At 48.9% G+C, this 14,711-nt stretch overlaps 1 protein-coding gene across 1 annotated transcript in view; it reads right to left on the bottom strand.

Moving 5' to 3' along the window:
• LOC138645608 (uncharacterized) overlaps positions 1–14,711 on the bottom strand; it is a 133,965-nt gene that overhangs the window by 102,793 nt on the left and 16,461 nt on the right. The window contains exon 2 of the mRNA XM_069735038.1: positions 7,599–7,894. Coding sequence (XP_069591139.1) covers positions 7,599–7,875 — 277 coding nt within the window. The 5' untranslated portion in view covers positions 7,876–7,894. The remainder of the gene's footprint in view (positions 1–7,598; positions 7,895–14,711) is intronic.

The raw sequence follows: 14,711 nt of genomic DNA, 5'->3' as shown, positions 1-14,711 counted from the left end.
AGAAAACACTGTTGGCCTTGTGTCAGGGTGAGGAAGCGGCAGAATTATACTGCCAGAAATTTAGAAAATGGTCTGTGCTCACTAAATGGAATGAGGATGCTCTGGCAGCAATTTTCAGAAAGGGTCTTTCTGAAGCCCTTAAAGATGTTATGGTGGGGTTTCCCACGCCTGTTGGTTTGAGCGAATCTATGTCTCTGGCCATTCAGATTGATCGGCGTCTGCGCGAACGCAAAGTGGTGCACCATATGGCAGTGTCCTCTGAGCAAAGTCCTGACTCTATGCAATGTGATAGGATTTTGACTAGAGCGGAACAGAGGGGATACAGACGTCAGAATGGGCTGTGTTTTTACTGTGGTGATTCTACTCATGCTATTTCTGATTGCCCTAAGCGTATTAAGACAGTCGCTAGATCTGTTACCATTAGTACTGTGCAGCCTAAGTTTCTCCTGTCTGTGACCCTGATTTGCTCATTGTCATCTTTTTCTGTCATGGCATTTGTGGATTCGGGCGCTGCTCTGAACTTAATGGACTTAGAATTCACCAGGCGCTGTGGTTTTTCTTTGCAGCCTTTGCAGAGTCCCATACCCTTGAGGGGCATTGATGCTACACCACTGGCCAAGAATAAACCTCAGTATTGGACTCAGCTGACTATGTACATGACTCCTGCACATCAGGATGATTGCCGTTTTCTGGTGTTGCATAACCTGCATGATGTTGTTGTACTGGGTTTCCCATGGTTACAGGAACATAATCCAGTGCTGGATTGGAAATCGATGTCTGTGACTAGTTGGGGTTGTCAAGGGGTACATAGTGACGTTCCTTTAATGTCAATTTCCTCTTCCCCCTTTTCTGATGTTCCTGAGTTTTTGTCAGATTTCCAGGATGTATTCGATGAGCCCAAGTCCAGTTCCCTTCCTCCACATAGGGACTGTGATTGTGCTATTGACTTGATTCCTGGCTGTAAGTTCCCTAAGGGCCGACTTTTCAATCTGTCTGTGCCAGAGCATGCCGCCATGCGGAGCTATGTTAAAGGGAACCTGTCACCCCGTTTTTTCATATTGAGATATAAATACTGTTAAATAGGGCCTGCGCTGTGCGTTACTATAGTGTATGTAGTGTACCCTGATTCCCCACCTATGCTGAGAAATACATTACCAAAGTCGCCGTTTTCGCCTGTCAATCAGGCTGGTCTGGTCAGGTGGGCGTGGTGACATCGCTCTTTTCTTCCCCAGCTTTCCGTTGGTGGCGTAGTAGTGTGCGCATGTCCGAGTTCCGAATTCCCTGCGCGCACGTGAAGAAACAGCGCGCGATCTGCGCTGTTATCCCTTTCATCGGTGGGGGCGGCCATCTTCCTGGGGCCACGCATGCGCAAATGGAGTGCTCTGCTGCACGGGGCTTCAGGAAAATGGCCGCGGGATGCCGCGCGTGCGCAGAAGAGATCGCGGCGGCCATTTTCCCAAAGCCGAGATGCAAACATGTGATGGACAATTTGACGTTGTCCCAGGAAAAGGCTCAGCGTTTTGCTAACCGCCGTCGGTGTGTTGGTCCTCGGCTTCGTGTGGGGGATTTGGTCTCGTTGTCCTCTCATCATGTTCCTATGAAGGTTTCTTCCCCTAAGTTCAAGCCTCGATTTATTGGTCCTTATAAGATTTCTGAGATTATCAATCCTGTGTCTTTTCGTTTGGCCCTTCCAGCCTCTTTTTCCATCCACAATGTTTTCCATAGATCTTTGTTGCGGAGATATGTGGTGCCCGTTGTTCCATCTGTTGATCCTCCTGCTCCGGTGTTGGTTGAGGGGTAGTTGGAATATGTGGTTGAGAAAATTTTGGATTCTCGTTTTTCGAGGCGGAAGCTTCAGTATCTTGTCAAGTGGAAGGGTTATGGCCAGGAAGATAATTCTTGGGTTGTTGCCTCCGATGTTCATGCCGCCGATTTGGTTCGTGCTTTTCATTTGGCTCGTCCTGATCGGCCTGGGGGCTCTGGTGAGGGTTCGGTGACCCCTCCTCAAGGGGGGGGTACTGTTGTGAATTCCGTTCTTGGGCTCCCTCCTGTGGTTTTGAGTGGTATGGCTGCTTCTTGGATTTAGCTTCAGCAGCTGTTTTCACTGATCGTCTTTCTGGCTCGGCTTTATTAGTCTGGCCTTTTCCCTCATTCAATGCCAGTTGTCATTGTTCCTGCCTGGAGTCTTTGCTCCTAGGATTTTCCTGACTCTCTGACCAATTCAGCAAAAGCTAAGTCCTTGCTTGTTCTTTTGCAGTTTCTTGTTGTTTACTTGTAACATAGTAACATAGTAACATAGTTAGTAAGGCCGAAAAAAGACATTTGTCCATCCAGTTCAGCCTATATTCCATCATAATAAATCCCCAGATCTACATCCTTTTACAGAACCTAATAATTGTATGATACAATATTGTTCTGCTCCAGGAAGACATCCAGGCCTCTCTTGAACCCCTCGACTGAGTTCGCCATCACCACCTCCTCAGGCAAGCAATTCCAGATTCTGACTGCCCTAACAGTAAAGAATCCTCTTCTATGTTGGTGGAAAAACCTTCTCTCCTCCAGACGCAAAGAATGCCCCCTTGTGCCCGTCACCTTCCTTGGTATAAACAGATCCTCAGCGAGATATTTGTATTGTCCCCTTATATACTTATACATGGTTATTAGATCGCCCCTCAGTCGTCTTTTTTCTGACTAAATAATCCTAATTTCGCTAATCTATCTGGGTATTGTAGTTCTCCCATCCCCTTTATTAATTTTGTTGCCCTCCTTTGTACTCTCTCTAGTTCCATTATATCCTTCCTGAGCACCGGTGCCCAAAACTGGACACAGTACTCCATGTGCGGTCTAACTAGGGATTTGTACAGAGGCAGTATAATGCTCTCATCATGTGTATCCAGACCTCTTTTAATGCACCCCATGATCCTGTTTGCCTTGGCAGCTGCTGCCTGGCACTGGCTGCTCCAGGTAAGTTTATCATTAACTAGGATCCCCAAGTCCTTCTCCCTGTCAGATTTACCCAGTGGTTTCCCGTTCAGTGTGTAATGGTGATATTGATTCCCTCTTCCCATGTGTATAACCTTACATTTATCATTGTTAAACCTCATCTGCCACCTTTCAGCCCAAGTTTCCAACTTATCCAGATCCATCTGTAGCAGAATACTATCTTCTCTTGTATTAACTGCTTTACATAGTTTTGTATCATCTGCAAATATCGATATTTTACTGTGTAAACCTTCTACCAGATCATTAATGAATATGTTGAAGAGAACAGGTCCCAATACTGACCCCTGCGGTACCCCACTGGTCACAGCGACCCAGTTAGAGACTATACCATTTATAACCACCCTCTGCTTTCTATCACTAAGCCAGTTACTAACCCATTTACACACATTTTCCCCCAGACCAAGCATTCTCATTTTGTGTACCAACCTCTTGTGCGGCACGGTATCAAACGCTTTGGAAAAATCGAGATATACCACGTCCAATGACTCACCGTGGTCCAGCCTATAGCTTACCTCTTCATAAAAACTGATTAGATTGGTTTGACAGGAGCGATTTCTCATAAACCCAAGCTGATATGGAGTTAAACAGTTATTCTCATTGAGATAATCCAGAATAACATCCCTCAGAAACCCTTCAAATATTTTACCAACAATAGAGGTTAGACTTACTGGCCTATAATTTCCAGGTTCACTTTTAGAGCCCTTTTTGAATATTGGCACCACATTTGCTATGCGCCAGTCCTGCGGAACAGACCCTGTCGCTATAGAGTCCCTAAAAATAAGAAATAATGGTTTATCTATTACATTACTTAGTTCTCTTAGTACTCGTGGGTGTATGCCATCCGGACCCGGAGATTTATCTATTTTAATCTTATTTAGCCGGTTTCGCACCTCTTCTTGGGTTAGATTGGTGACCCTTAATATAGGGTTTTCATTGTTTCTTGGGATTTCACCTAGCATTTCATTTTCCACCGTGAATACCGTGGAGAAGAAGGTGTTTAATATGTTAGCTTTTTCCTCGTCATCTACAACCATTCTTTCCTCACTATTTTTTAAGGGGCCTAAATTTTCAGTTTTTATTCTTTTACTATTGATATAGTTGAAGAACAGTTTGGGATTAGTTTTACTCTCCTTAGCAATGTGCTTCTCTGTTTCCTTTTTGGCAGCTTTAATTAGTTTTTTAGATAAAGTATTTTTCTCCCTATAGTTTTTTAGAGCTTCAATGGTGCCATCCTGTTTAGTAGTGCAAATGCTTTCTTTTTACTGTTAATTGCCTGTCTTACTTCTTTGTTTAGCCACATTGGGTTTTTCCTATTTCTAGTCCTTTTATTCCCACAAGGTATAAACCGCTTACACTGCCTATTTAGGATGTTCTTAAACATTTCCCATTTATTATCTGTATTCTCATTTCTGAGGATATTGTCCCAGTCTACCAGATTAAGGGCATCTCTAAGCTGGTCAAACTTTGCCTTCCTAAAGTTCAATGTTTTTGTGACTCCCTGAAAAGTCCCCCTAGTGAAAGACAGGTGAAACTGCACAATATTGTGGTCGCTATTTCCTAAATGCCCGACCACCTGCAGATTTGTTATTCTGTCAGGTCTATTAGATAGTATTAGGTCTAAAAGTGCTGCTCCTCTGGTTGGATTCTGCACCAATTGTGAAAGCCAACATGTATCAGAAGAAATGGGTGGACGTCCTTGGAGCTGAAGAGCTTTGGTATCCTATCGGTCACATCCTTGATCATCGCACCTGGAAGGCAGCATACTTCTCTTGCAGTTATGTCCGGTCTGCAGATGGCTGCTTCTGTGCCTCTCAGTAGTGAGTCTCCCACCACCACCACTCTTCGTTGCTTCTTGGCTGTACTTTTTGCTGTCACTTGTTGCTGTGTGCCCTTTTCTTTTTTGCTTGCTGGTATTGCTTCATTCTTAGGTGTGCCATCTTCATCCTCTACAAAGATTTGATATCGGTTCTTCAGTTGTTTACTTGTTGTTTTCTACTTTCTATGTTTTGTTCATTAGTCCAGCTTATCAGTATTGATCGTTTCAGCTAGGCTGGAAGCTCTGGGCAGCAGAGTTTGCCCTCCACACCTTTAGTCAGGTGTGGAGATTTTTGCATTTCTCTGCGGTGGACTTTTTCTAGTTTTTATTACTGACCGCACAGCGCTCTGTCCTGTACTTTTTTCTATCTAGCTAGAAGTGGCCTCCTGTGCTCAATCTTGTTTCATACTACGTATGTCATTTCCTTCTCCTCTCACAGTCATTATTTGTGGGAGGCTAATCTATCCTTTGGGAATTTTCTCTGAGGCAAGATAGTTTTCCTGCTTCTATCTTTAGGGTTAGTTAGTTCTCCGGCTGTGACAAGATGCATAGGCAGCGTTAGGAGCATTCCACGGCTGCTTCTAGTGTTGTGTTGAGCTTAGGGACTGCGGTCAGTATAGTTGCCACCTGCTCAGAGCTAGACGCATGTCGCTCCTTAATCACCAGACCATAACACACAGCATCTTGCAGCGGCATGCTATTCCATCCGGTTTGCGTTTAGTTGGACCATCATTTATTTTTCAACAGGACAATGACCCCAAACACACCTCCAGGCTGTGTAAGGGCTATTTGACCAAGAAGGAGAGGGATGAGGTGCTACACCAGATGACCTGGCCTCCACAGTCACCAGACCTGAACCCAATTGAGATGGTTTGGGGTGAGCTGGACCGCAGAGAGAAGACAAAAGGGCCAACAAGTGCTAAGCATCTCTGGGAACTCCTTCAAGATTGTTGGAAGACCATTCCCGGTGACTACCTCTTGAAGCTCATCAAGAGAATGCCAAGAGTGTGCAAAGCAGGCATCAAAGCAAAAGGTGGCTACTTTGAAGAACCTAGAATATAAGACATAATTTCAGTTGTTTCACACTTTTTTGTTAAGTATATAATTCCACATGTGTTAATTCATAGTTTTGATGCCTTCAGTGTGAATGTACAATTTTCATAGTCATGAAAATACAGAAATATTTTTAAATGAGAAGGTGTGTCCAAACTTTTGGTCTGTACTGTATAAAGACCTGCAGGGAGAAGTGCCCGGGTCTATCGTGCCCAGACAGGATGCCACTGGGCAGCTGATGTGGAATATGACATGATGAGAAAGAAGAGCCTAAACAGTTAGCACACTGAGCTGCGGAGTCGTGGAGATAGCCTTATAGCATGTATGGCCTTGCACAGAGAACTGGATTCTCCTGTGTTGCTTCGTAGACAGAAGAGACACTTGGAGATGATCTGTCAAGCAGGAGAGGATGTCTGCACCACAGAAAGATGGGGCAAGTATGGGGCAACACTTGACGACTGTTGCGGCATTCTAAGGAACTAGTGAGGGTCAAAGAGGAACATGTAAGAAGCTCTATCATCTCGCACTGCAATTGATGTTGTCTGCCCGGGTGGAAGAGATAATTCCTCCTGGATGAAAGCGCTGCCATTACAGAGGAAGGGTGAAGATTGCCACCACAGAGAGGAGCACAGAGGCTTATTCTTGACTGTGAGAATTGTTACACAAGAAGTATTTGAGTGCTTATTCCTCATTTCAGGACTACAAGATACCAGGTACTTTCAGCTGCATCACATCTAATGTGGTGTACTTAATTACGGTATATGTGCCAAATGTCCAGCTGGGGGTCTGTATGTGGGGGAGACAGGGCAAAAACTGAGAACAAGGATGAACTCTCATTGCCATACAATAAGCGAAAAAATAATGGATCTACCTGTGGCAAAACATTTTTGTCTCCCAGATCACAGCACCATGGACATGAGATTACTAGTATTAAAAGGTAACTTCAAATCTCAGTGGGACCGAAGAGTCTGGGAGAATGAACTGATGATGACCTTTGACTTTCTCAGTGCAGGAATGAATGTATTGCATGGATTTATATCTTTTTACATCAGTTAAGGAATTTGCTCCTCAGACCTTGTGGGGGAATCACCACACAGAACCAGACCCATTCAGAGGACAATAAAACTTTCACGCTCCTTATTTATGAACTGTTCCAATATTTATGTACACAACTGTTTATCCCCCTCTCCCATGATTTTTCTGCTTCATGTCACTTGTCTTATTCATTGCATTATCTTTCTGCTGTGTTGTATATAAATATGTGTTTCTGCAAATTTTGTATTAGTCTTTGCCTGATGAAGAGACCTGTGTAGTCTCGAAAGCTGCAATTTGTTACCATCTTCTCAGTTAGCCATTAAAAGGCATCAACCACTGAGGACTCTCAATTCTAAATATTTTTCTATTCCTGAGTGTAACAAGTATTACAGGCAGAGATAAGGGCCTGTGTGTGTGAATACAGTATCTGAAAGTGTGAGGGACAAGAGCGTGCACATTACCAGACAAGAGGTGGCACTGCTACCAAGAGAGGTGGCCATGAGAAGGGACCAAGACCAGCATTACTGACATTGTGTCGGTGTGAGGAGAGTGTTCTGAATGTTATCTGGTTGGAGCTCGTTGCCTCTAGCAGACATTGTGTAGAGAAATTTGTTTCACTGAGTGCAATCCACTCCACCTATTGCAGACATCATCTACTTCATCGAATCAGAGTGAGGAGACCACTTCTCACCTCCTTGGAGATCTTTCTGAAGTTCGATCCTCATCTGATTTTTGTTCATGTTCTTCAGAACTTCTACGACCTTTTTTGGCCCGTGCCTCACAGTGTAGGCCTCTATGATGATGTCGGCCACCTCCATTGCAGTTTTCCCTTTGAGATCTTTCATCTGGATTTTGTTACATCCTCGAGGAGCTTTGAGACCACAGAGGGCCCCAATGAAGGGGCGTAGACTGGCATTAGTCAACCGTTTCAGATGTTTTGCCAGGATTTTTACAGTATCTTTACCCATAGTTGAAAAATTACAACTCCTGAAATCAGTAAAAAAAAAAAAAAAAAATCAGCATTCAGTAACTGAGGAGCACAGAAGAGAGAGGAACAAGAGGGAAAAGCTCCGATGTTTTAACAATTGGAATTACTACATGTCTGGTGTAAGGGGTAAGGTTTCTCCTTATGGAGAGTGACATACCAGCTCTGGCTTGTCAAGGTAAGGAGGCTTATTCCCCACATGCAATGCTCCTCTGGGAAATATAATTTGCAAATTGCCTCTTCAGAGAGAAAGAGGACTTAGGCCTCTTTCACACTTCAGTTTTTTGTTGTCAGTTTCAAACCGCCATTTTCGTCAAATAGCGGATCCGTTTTTTTTTTTTGGCGGATCCGCTATTTCCCCATTGACTTGCATTAGCGACGGATTGTGGTGGATGGTCGTCCGTCCCATCCGCCATGCGACGGATGCGTTGAGATTTGGCGTACGTTGTCTAGACATTGACGGACTTGGTAACGTTTTTTGTCGCCGCCGAAATGGCAGACCGCGGCGGATCCGTCGCGTCCGCCACTTTCTAGTATGGGCGCCTATGGGCAATGGATCCGTCGCGATCCGTAATTTGGCGGATCCGTCGCCCCAATCCGCTTTTTTTAATTGAGCATGCTCCAAAAAGTGGATACTTTGCCCAGACAACCCCAAAACTATATAAAGAGGACAGGTCATTCCCAAATGTGCCAGCCAGCAAGAGAGACCCTGCCAGCAAGAGAGACCCTGCCAGCAAGAGAGACCCTGCCAGCAAGAGAAACCCTGCCAGCAAGAGAAACCCTGCCAGCAAGAGAGACCCTGCCAGCAAGAGAGACCCTGCCAGCAAGAGAAACCCTGCCAGCAAGAGAGACCCTGCCAGCAAGAGAGACCCTGCCAGCAAGAGAGACCCTGCCAGCAAGAGAAACCCTGCCAGCAAGAGAGACCCTGCCAGTAAGAGAGACCCTGCCAGCAAGAGAGACCCTGCCAGCAAGAGAGACCCTGCCAGCAAGAGAAACCCTGCCAGCAAGAGAGACCCTGCCAGTAAGAGAGACCCTGCCAGCAAGAGAGACCCTGCCAGCAAGAGAGACCCTGCCAGCAAGAGAAACCCTGCCAGCAAGAGAGACCCTGCCAGCAAGAGAGACCCTGCCAGCAAGAGAAACCCTGCCAGCAAGAGAGGCCCTGCCAGCAAGAGAGACCCTGCCAGCAAGAGAGACCCTGCCAGCAAGAGAGACCCTGCCAGCAAGAGAAACCCTGCCAGCAAGAGAGACCCTGCCAGCAAGAGAGACCCTGCCAGCAAGAGAAACCCTGCCAGCAAGAGAAACCCTGCCAGCAAGAGAGACCCTGCCAGCAAGAGAAACCCTGCCAGCAAGAGAGACCCTGCCAGCAAGAGAAACCCTGCCAGTAAGAGAGACCCTGCCAGCAAGAGAGGCTCTGCCAGCAAGAGAGACCCTGCCAGCAAGAGAGGCCCTGCCAGCAAGAGAGGCCCTGCCAGTCAGCCAGGCCCTGCCAGCAAGAGAGACCCTGCCAGCAAGAGAGACCCTGCCAGCAAGAGAGACCCTGCCAGCAAGAGAGGCCCTGCCAGTCAGCCAGGCCCTGCCAGCAAGAGAGACCCTGCCAGCAAGAGAGACCCTGCCAGCAAGAGAGGCCCTGCCAGCAAGAGAGGCCCTGCCAGCAAGAGAGGCCCTGCCAGTCAGCCAGGCCCTGCCAGCAAGAGAGACCCTGCCAGCAAGAGAGGCCCTGCCAGCAAGAGAGACCCTGCCAGCAAGAGAGACCCTGCCAGCAAGAGAGGCCCTGCCAGCCAGAGAGGCCCTGCCAGCAAGAGAGGCCCTGCCAGTCAGCCAGGCCCTGCCAGCAAGAGAGACCCTGCCAGCAAGAGAGGCCCTGCCAGCAAGAGAGGCCCTGCCAGTCAGCCAGGCCCTGCCAGCAAGAGAGACCCTGCCAGCAAGAGAGGCCCTGCCAGCAAGAGAGACCCTGCCAGCAAGAGAAACCCTGCCAGCAAGAGAGACCCTGCCAGCAAGAGAGACCCTGCCAGCAAGAGAAACCCTGCCAGCAAGAGAGACCCTGCCAGCAAGAGAGACCCTGCCAGCAAGAGAGGCCCTGCCAGCAAAAGAGGCCCTGCCAGCAAGAGAGACCCTGCCAGCAAGAGAGGCCCTGCCAGCAAGAGAGGCCCTGCCAGCAAGAGAGGCTCTGCCAGCAAGAGAGACCCTGCCAGCAAGAGAGGCCCTGCCAGCAAGAGAGGCTCTGCCAGCCAGCCAGGCCCTGCCAGCAAGAGAGGCTCTGCCAGCCAGAGAGGCCCTGCCAGCAAGAGAGGCCCTGCCAGCAAGAGAGGCCCTGCCAGCAAGAGAGGCTCTGCCAGCCAGCCAGGCCCTGCCAGCAAGAGAGGCTCTGCCAGCCAGCCAGGCCCTGCCAGCCAGAGAGGCCCTGCCAGCAAGAGAGGCCCTGCCAGCAAGAGAAACCCTGCCAGCAAGAGAGGCCCTGCCAGCAAGAGAGGCCCTGCCAGCAAGAGAGACCCTGCCAGCAAGAGAGACCCTGCCAGCAAGAGAGACCCTGCCAGCAAGAGAGACCCTGCCAGCAAGAGAAACCCTGCCAGCAAGAGAAACCCTGCCAGCAAGAGAGGCCCTGCCAGCAAGAGAGACCCTGCCAGCAAGAGAGGCCCTGCCAGCAAGAGAGACCCTGCCAGCAAGAGAGGCCCTGCCAGCAAGAGAGGCCCTGCCAGCAAGAGAGACCCTGCCAGCAAGAGAGGCCCTGCCAGCAAAAGAGGCCCTGCCAGCAAGAGAGACCCTGCCAGCAAGAGAGGCCCTGCCAGCAAGAGAGACCCTGCCAGCAAGAGAGGCCCTGCCAGCAAGAGAGGCCCTGCCAGCCAGCCAGGCCCTGCCAGCAAGAGAGGCCCTGCCAGTCAGCCAGGCCCTGCCAGCAAGCGAGGCCCTGCCAGCAAGAGAGGCCCTGCCAGCAAGAGAGACCCTGCCAGCAAGAGAAACCCTGCCAGCAAGAGAGGCCCTGCCAGCAAGAGAGGCCCTGCCAGCAAGAGAGACCCTGCCAGCAAGAGAGGCCCTGCCAGCAAGAGAGACCCTGCCAGCAAGAGAGGCCCTGCCAGCAAGAGAGGCCCTGCCAGCCAGCCAGGCCCTGCCAGCAAGAGAGGCCCTGCCAGTCAGCCAGGCCCTGCCAGCAAGCGAGGCCCTGCCAGCAAGAGAGGCCCTGCCAGCAAGAGAGACCCTGCCAGCAAGAGAAACCCTGCCAGCAAGAGAGGCCCTGCCAGCAAGAGAGGCCCTGCCAGCAAGAGAGACCCTGCCAGCAAGAGAGACCCTGCCAGCAAGAGAAACCCTGCCAGCAAGAGAGACCCTGCCAGCAAGAGAGACCCTGCCAGCAAGAGAGACCCTGCCAGCAAGAGAAACCCTGCCAGCAAGAGAGACCCTGCCAGCAAGAGAGGCCCTGCCAGCAAAAGAGGCCCTGCCAGCAAGAGAGACCCTGCCAGCAAGAGAGGCCCTGCCAGCAAGAGAGACCCTGCCAGCAAGAGAGGCCCTGCCAGCAAGAGAGGCCCTGCCAGCCAGCCAGGCCCTGCCAGCAAGAGAGGCCCTGCCAGTCAGCCAGGCCCTGCCAGCAAGCGAGGCCCTGCCAGCAAGAGAGGCCCTGCCAGCAAGAGAGACCCTGCCAGCAAGAGAAACCCTGCCAGCAAGAGAGGTCCTGCCAGCAAGAGAGGCCCTGCCAGCAAGAGAGACCCTGCCAGCAAGAGAGGCCCTGCCAGCAAGAGAGACCCTGCCAGCAAGAGAGGCCCTGCCAGCAAGAGAGGCCCTGCCAGCCAGCCAGGCCCTGCCAGCAAGAGAGGCCCTGCCAGTCAGCCAGGCCCTGCCAGCAAGCGAGGCCCTGCCAGCAAGAGAGGCCCTGCCAGCAAGAGAGACCCTGCCAGCAAGAGAAACCCTGCCAGCAAGAGAGGCCCTGCCAGCAAGAGAGGCCCTGCCAGCAAGAGAGACCCTGCCAGCAAGAGAGACCCTGCCAGCAAGAGAAACCCTGCCAGCAAGAGAGACCCTGCCAGCAAGAGAGACCCTGCCAGCAAGAGAGGCCCTGCCAGCAAGAGAGGCCCTGCCAGCAAGAGAAACCCTGCCAGCAAGAGAGACCCTGCCAGCAAGAGAAACCCTGCCAGCAAGAGAAACCCTGCCAGCAAGAGAGACCCTGCCAGCAAGAGAGACCCTGCCAGCAAGAGAGACCCTGCCAGCAAGAGAGACCCTGCCAGCAAGAGAAACCCTGCCAGCAAGAGAAACCCTGCCAGCAAGAGAGGCCCTGCCAGCAAGAGAGACCCTGCCAGCAAGAGAGGCCCTGCCAGCAAGAGAGACCCTGCCAGCAAGAGAGGCCCTGCCAGCAAAAGAGGCCCTGCCAGCAAGAGAGACCCTGCCAGCAAGAGAGGCCCTGCCAGCAAGAGAGACCCTGCCAGCAAGAGAGGCCCTGCCAGCAAAAGAGGCCCTGCCAGCAAGAGAGACCCTGCCAGCAAGAGAGGCCCTGCCAGCAAGAGAGACCCTGCCAGCAAGAGAGACCCTGCCAGCAAGAGAGGCCCTGCCAGCAAGAGAGACCCTGCCAGCAAGAGAGGCCCTGCCAGCAAGAGAGACCCTGCCAGCAAGAGAGGCCCTGCCAGCAAGAGAGACCCTGCCAGCAAGAGAGGCCCTGCCAGCAAGAGAGACCCTGCCAGCCAGACCCTGCCTGAGACAGCCATGTGAGTACTGCCATCCAGTATGGTGCGTGCGTGTGCGTGTGCGTGTGTGTGTGTGCGTGTGTGTGCGTGCGTGCGTGCGTGTGTGTGCGTGCGCCTGCCTGCCCTGTTTATATATGTTTTTCATACTATGCTGGTATTTTGAATAGCTGTGTGCTGTAACATGTGTTTTGTGTGTGTATAAATGTTGTGTGATGTGTTCTGCATTTTTGTTGTTTTTAATAATGTATTTGTAACATAGTAACATAGTAACATAGTTAGTAAGGCCGAAAAAAGACATTTGTCCATCCAGTTCAGCCTATATTCCATCATAATAAATCCCCAGATCTACGTCCTTTTACAGAACCTAATAATTGTATGATACAATATTGTTCTGCTCCAGGAAGACATCCAGGCCTCTCTTGAACCCCTCGACTGAGTTCGCCATCACCACCTCCTCAGGCAAGCAATTCCAGATTCTCACTGCCCTAACAGTAAAGAATCCTCTTCTATGTTGGTGGAAAAACCTTCTCTCCTCCAGACGCAAAGAATGCCCCCTTGTGCCCGTCACCTTCCTTGGTATAAACAGATCCTCAGCGAGATATTTGTATTGTCCCCTTATATACTTATACATGGTTATTAGATCGCCCCTCAGTCGTCTTTTTTCTAGACTAAATAATCCTAATTTCGCTAATCTATCTGGGTATTGTAGTTCTCCCATCCCCTTTATTAATTTTGTTGCCCTCCTTTGTACTCTCTCTAGTTCCATTATATCCTTCCTGAGCACCGGTGCCCAAAACTGGACACAGTACTCCATGTGCGGTCTAACTAGGGATTTGTACAGAGGCAGTATAATGCTCTCATCATGTGTATCCAGACCTCTTTTAATGCACCCCATGATCCTGTTTGCCTTGGCAGCTGCTGCCTGGCACTGGCTGCTCCAGGTAAGTTTATCATTAACTAGGATCCCCAAGTCCTTCTCCCTGTCAGATTTACCCAGTGGTTTCCCGTTCAGTGTGTAATGGTGATATTGATTCCCTCTTCCCATGTGTATAACCTTACATTTATCATTGTTAAACCTCATCTGCCACCTTTCAGCCCAAGTTTCCAACTTTGTATTTCAAATAAAGAGCAGTGTAGCTCCTACTGTACCCTAAAAAAAAGTAAATTTTAAAAAATATAGTAATAAAAATTTCACAAAACTGTCAGTAGTCTCATTTACAGATAAATGTAATATTGGGTATACATGCAGTAAAGGTTATATATACAAATGCGTAATGCAAATCTTTGCTACAGAAAATGTTATCTGGTTTTAGAAAATACAAACTGTAGGTTAATCATAAATAACAATTTTTGGAATTGGTATTTTAATTTTGAATGAGAAACATTTTTTATAAGGTTAAACTTTGTTTAGGTGGGTTTTACCAGCATGCGCATTGCGCATATCAAGTTAAGTAGTTTTGGTGTTGCTTTAAAGGGATTTTTTGGGGGTTTTTTTGTGGGGAAACAGGAGGTAGAGGGTTTGGCAGCTTGTGCATCAAGCATATCTAGCATATCAAGTTTGACGGTTAAGAAATTTTTTTTCTTTTGTGGTGGGGGAAATCTAAAAGTAAGTTGGCGCTGTAGGTACTGTAGTAGGTACTGACCCAAGACGTACACAGGCAGGCTCCCCAAGTTTTGGAAAAAGATGTAAAGTCCCAGCTGCATCTATCAATCTATCCTTCCCTAAAGCTGCATCCATCCTTTTGTATAGTAGCTTGCGACCAAGAGGGACGCAAGGGACCGACCAACCCAAGATTATTGAAAGACCATGTCTTCTTCTGAGAGCCCCCCAGCACATCATCAGCAAACTGAGGTGTCTATTTTTTTTTTCTTAATAAATTTTTTTGGGGGGGTACAACTATGGTAATTGTATTTTAACCCTTTATGTGTTTAGTCTGTATTCACAGGAAGATGAAGCAGAGGGGCTTACAGAAGGAGACGGACAGGGTGGAGAAATACAAGGAGCGGGAGCGCATAGTGTAAGTTTTGAACAGACCGATCCTCACATACAATGCACTACACCCAACACAAACATTCAGCACAGCACACAATACATATGCCTCCATCCAAGCACATTATTAATTAATTTATTTATTTATTTTATTAGTCTTCACAATCC

Source organism: Ranitomeya imitator, chromosome 7 (assembly GCF_032444005.1).
Source record: "Ranitomeya imitator isolate aRanImi1 chromosome 7, aRanImi1.pri, whole genome shotgun sequence".
Classification (NCBI taxonomy): Eukaryota; Metazoa; Chordata; class Amphibia; order Anura; family Dendrobatidae; genus Ranitomeya; species Ranitomeya imitator.
This window is presented reverse-complemented; position numbering and strand designations above follow the sequence as displayed.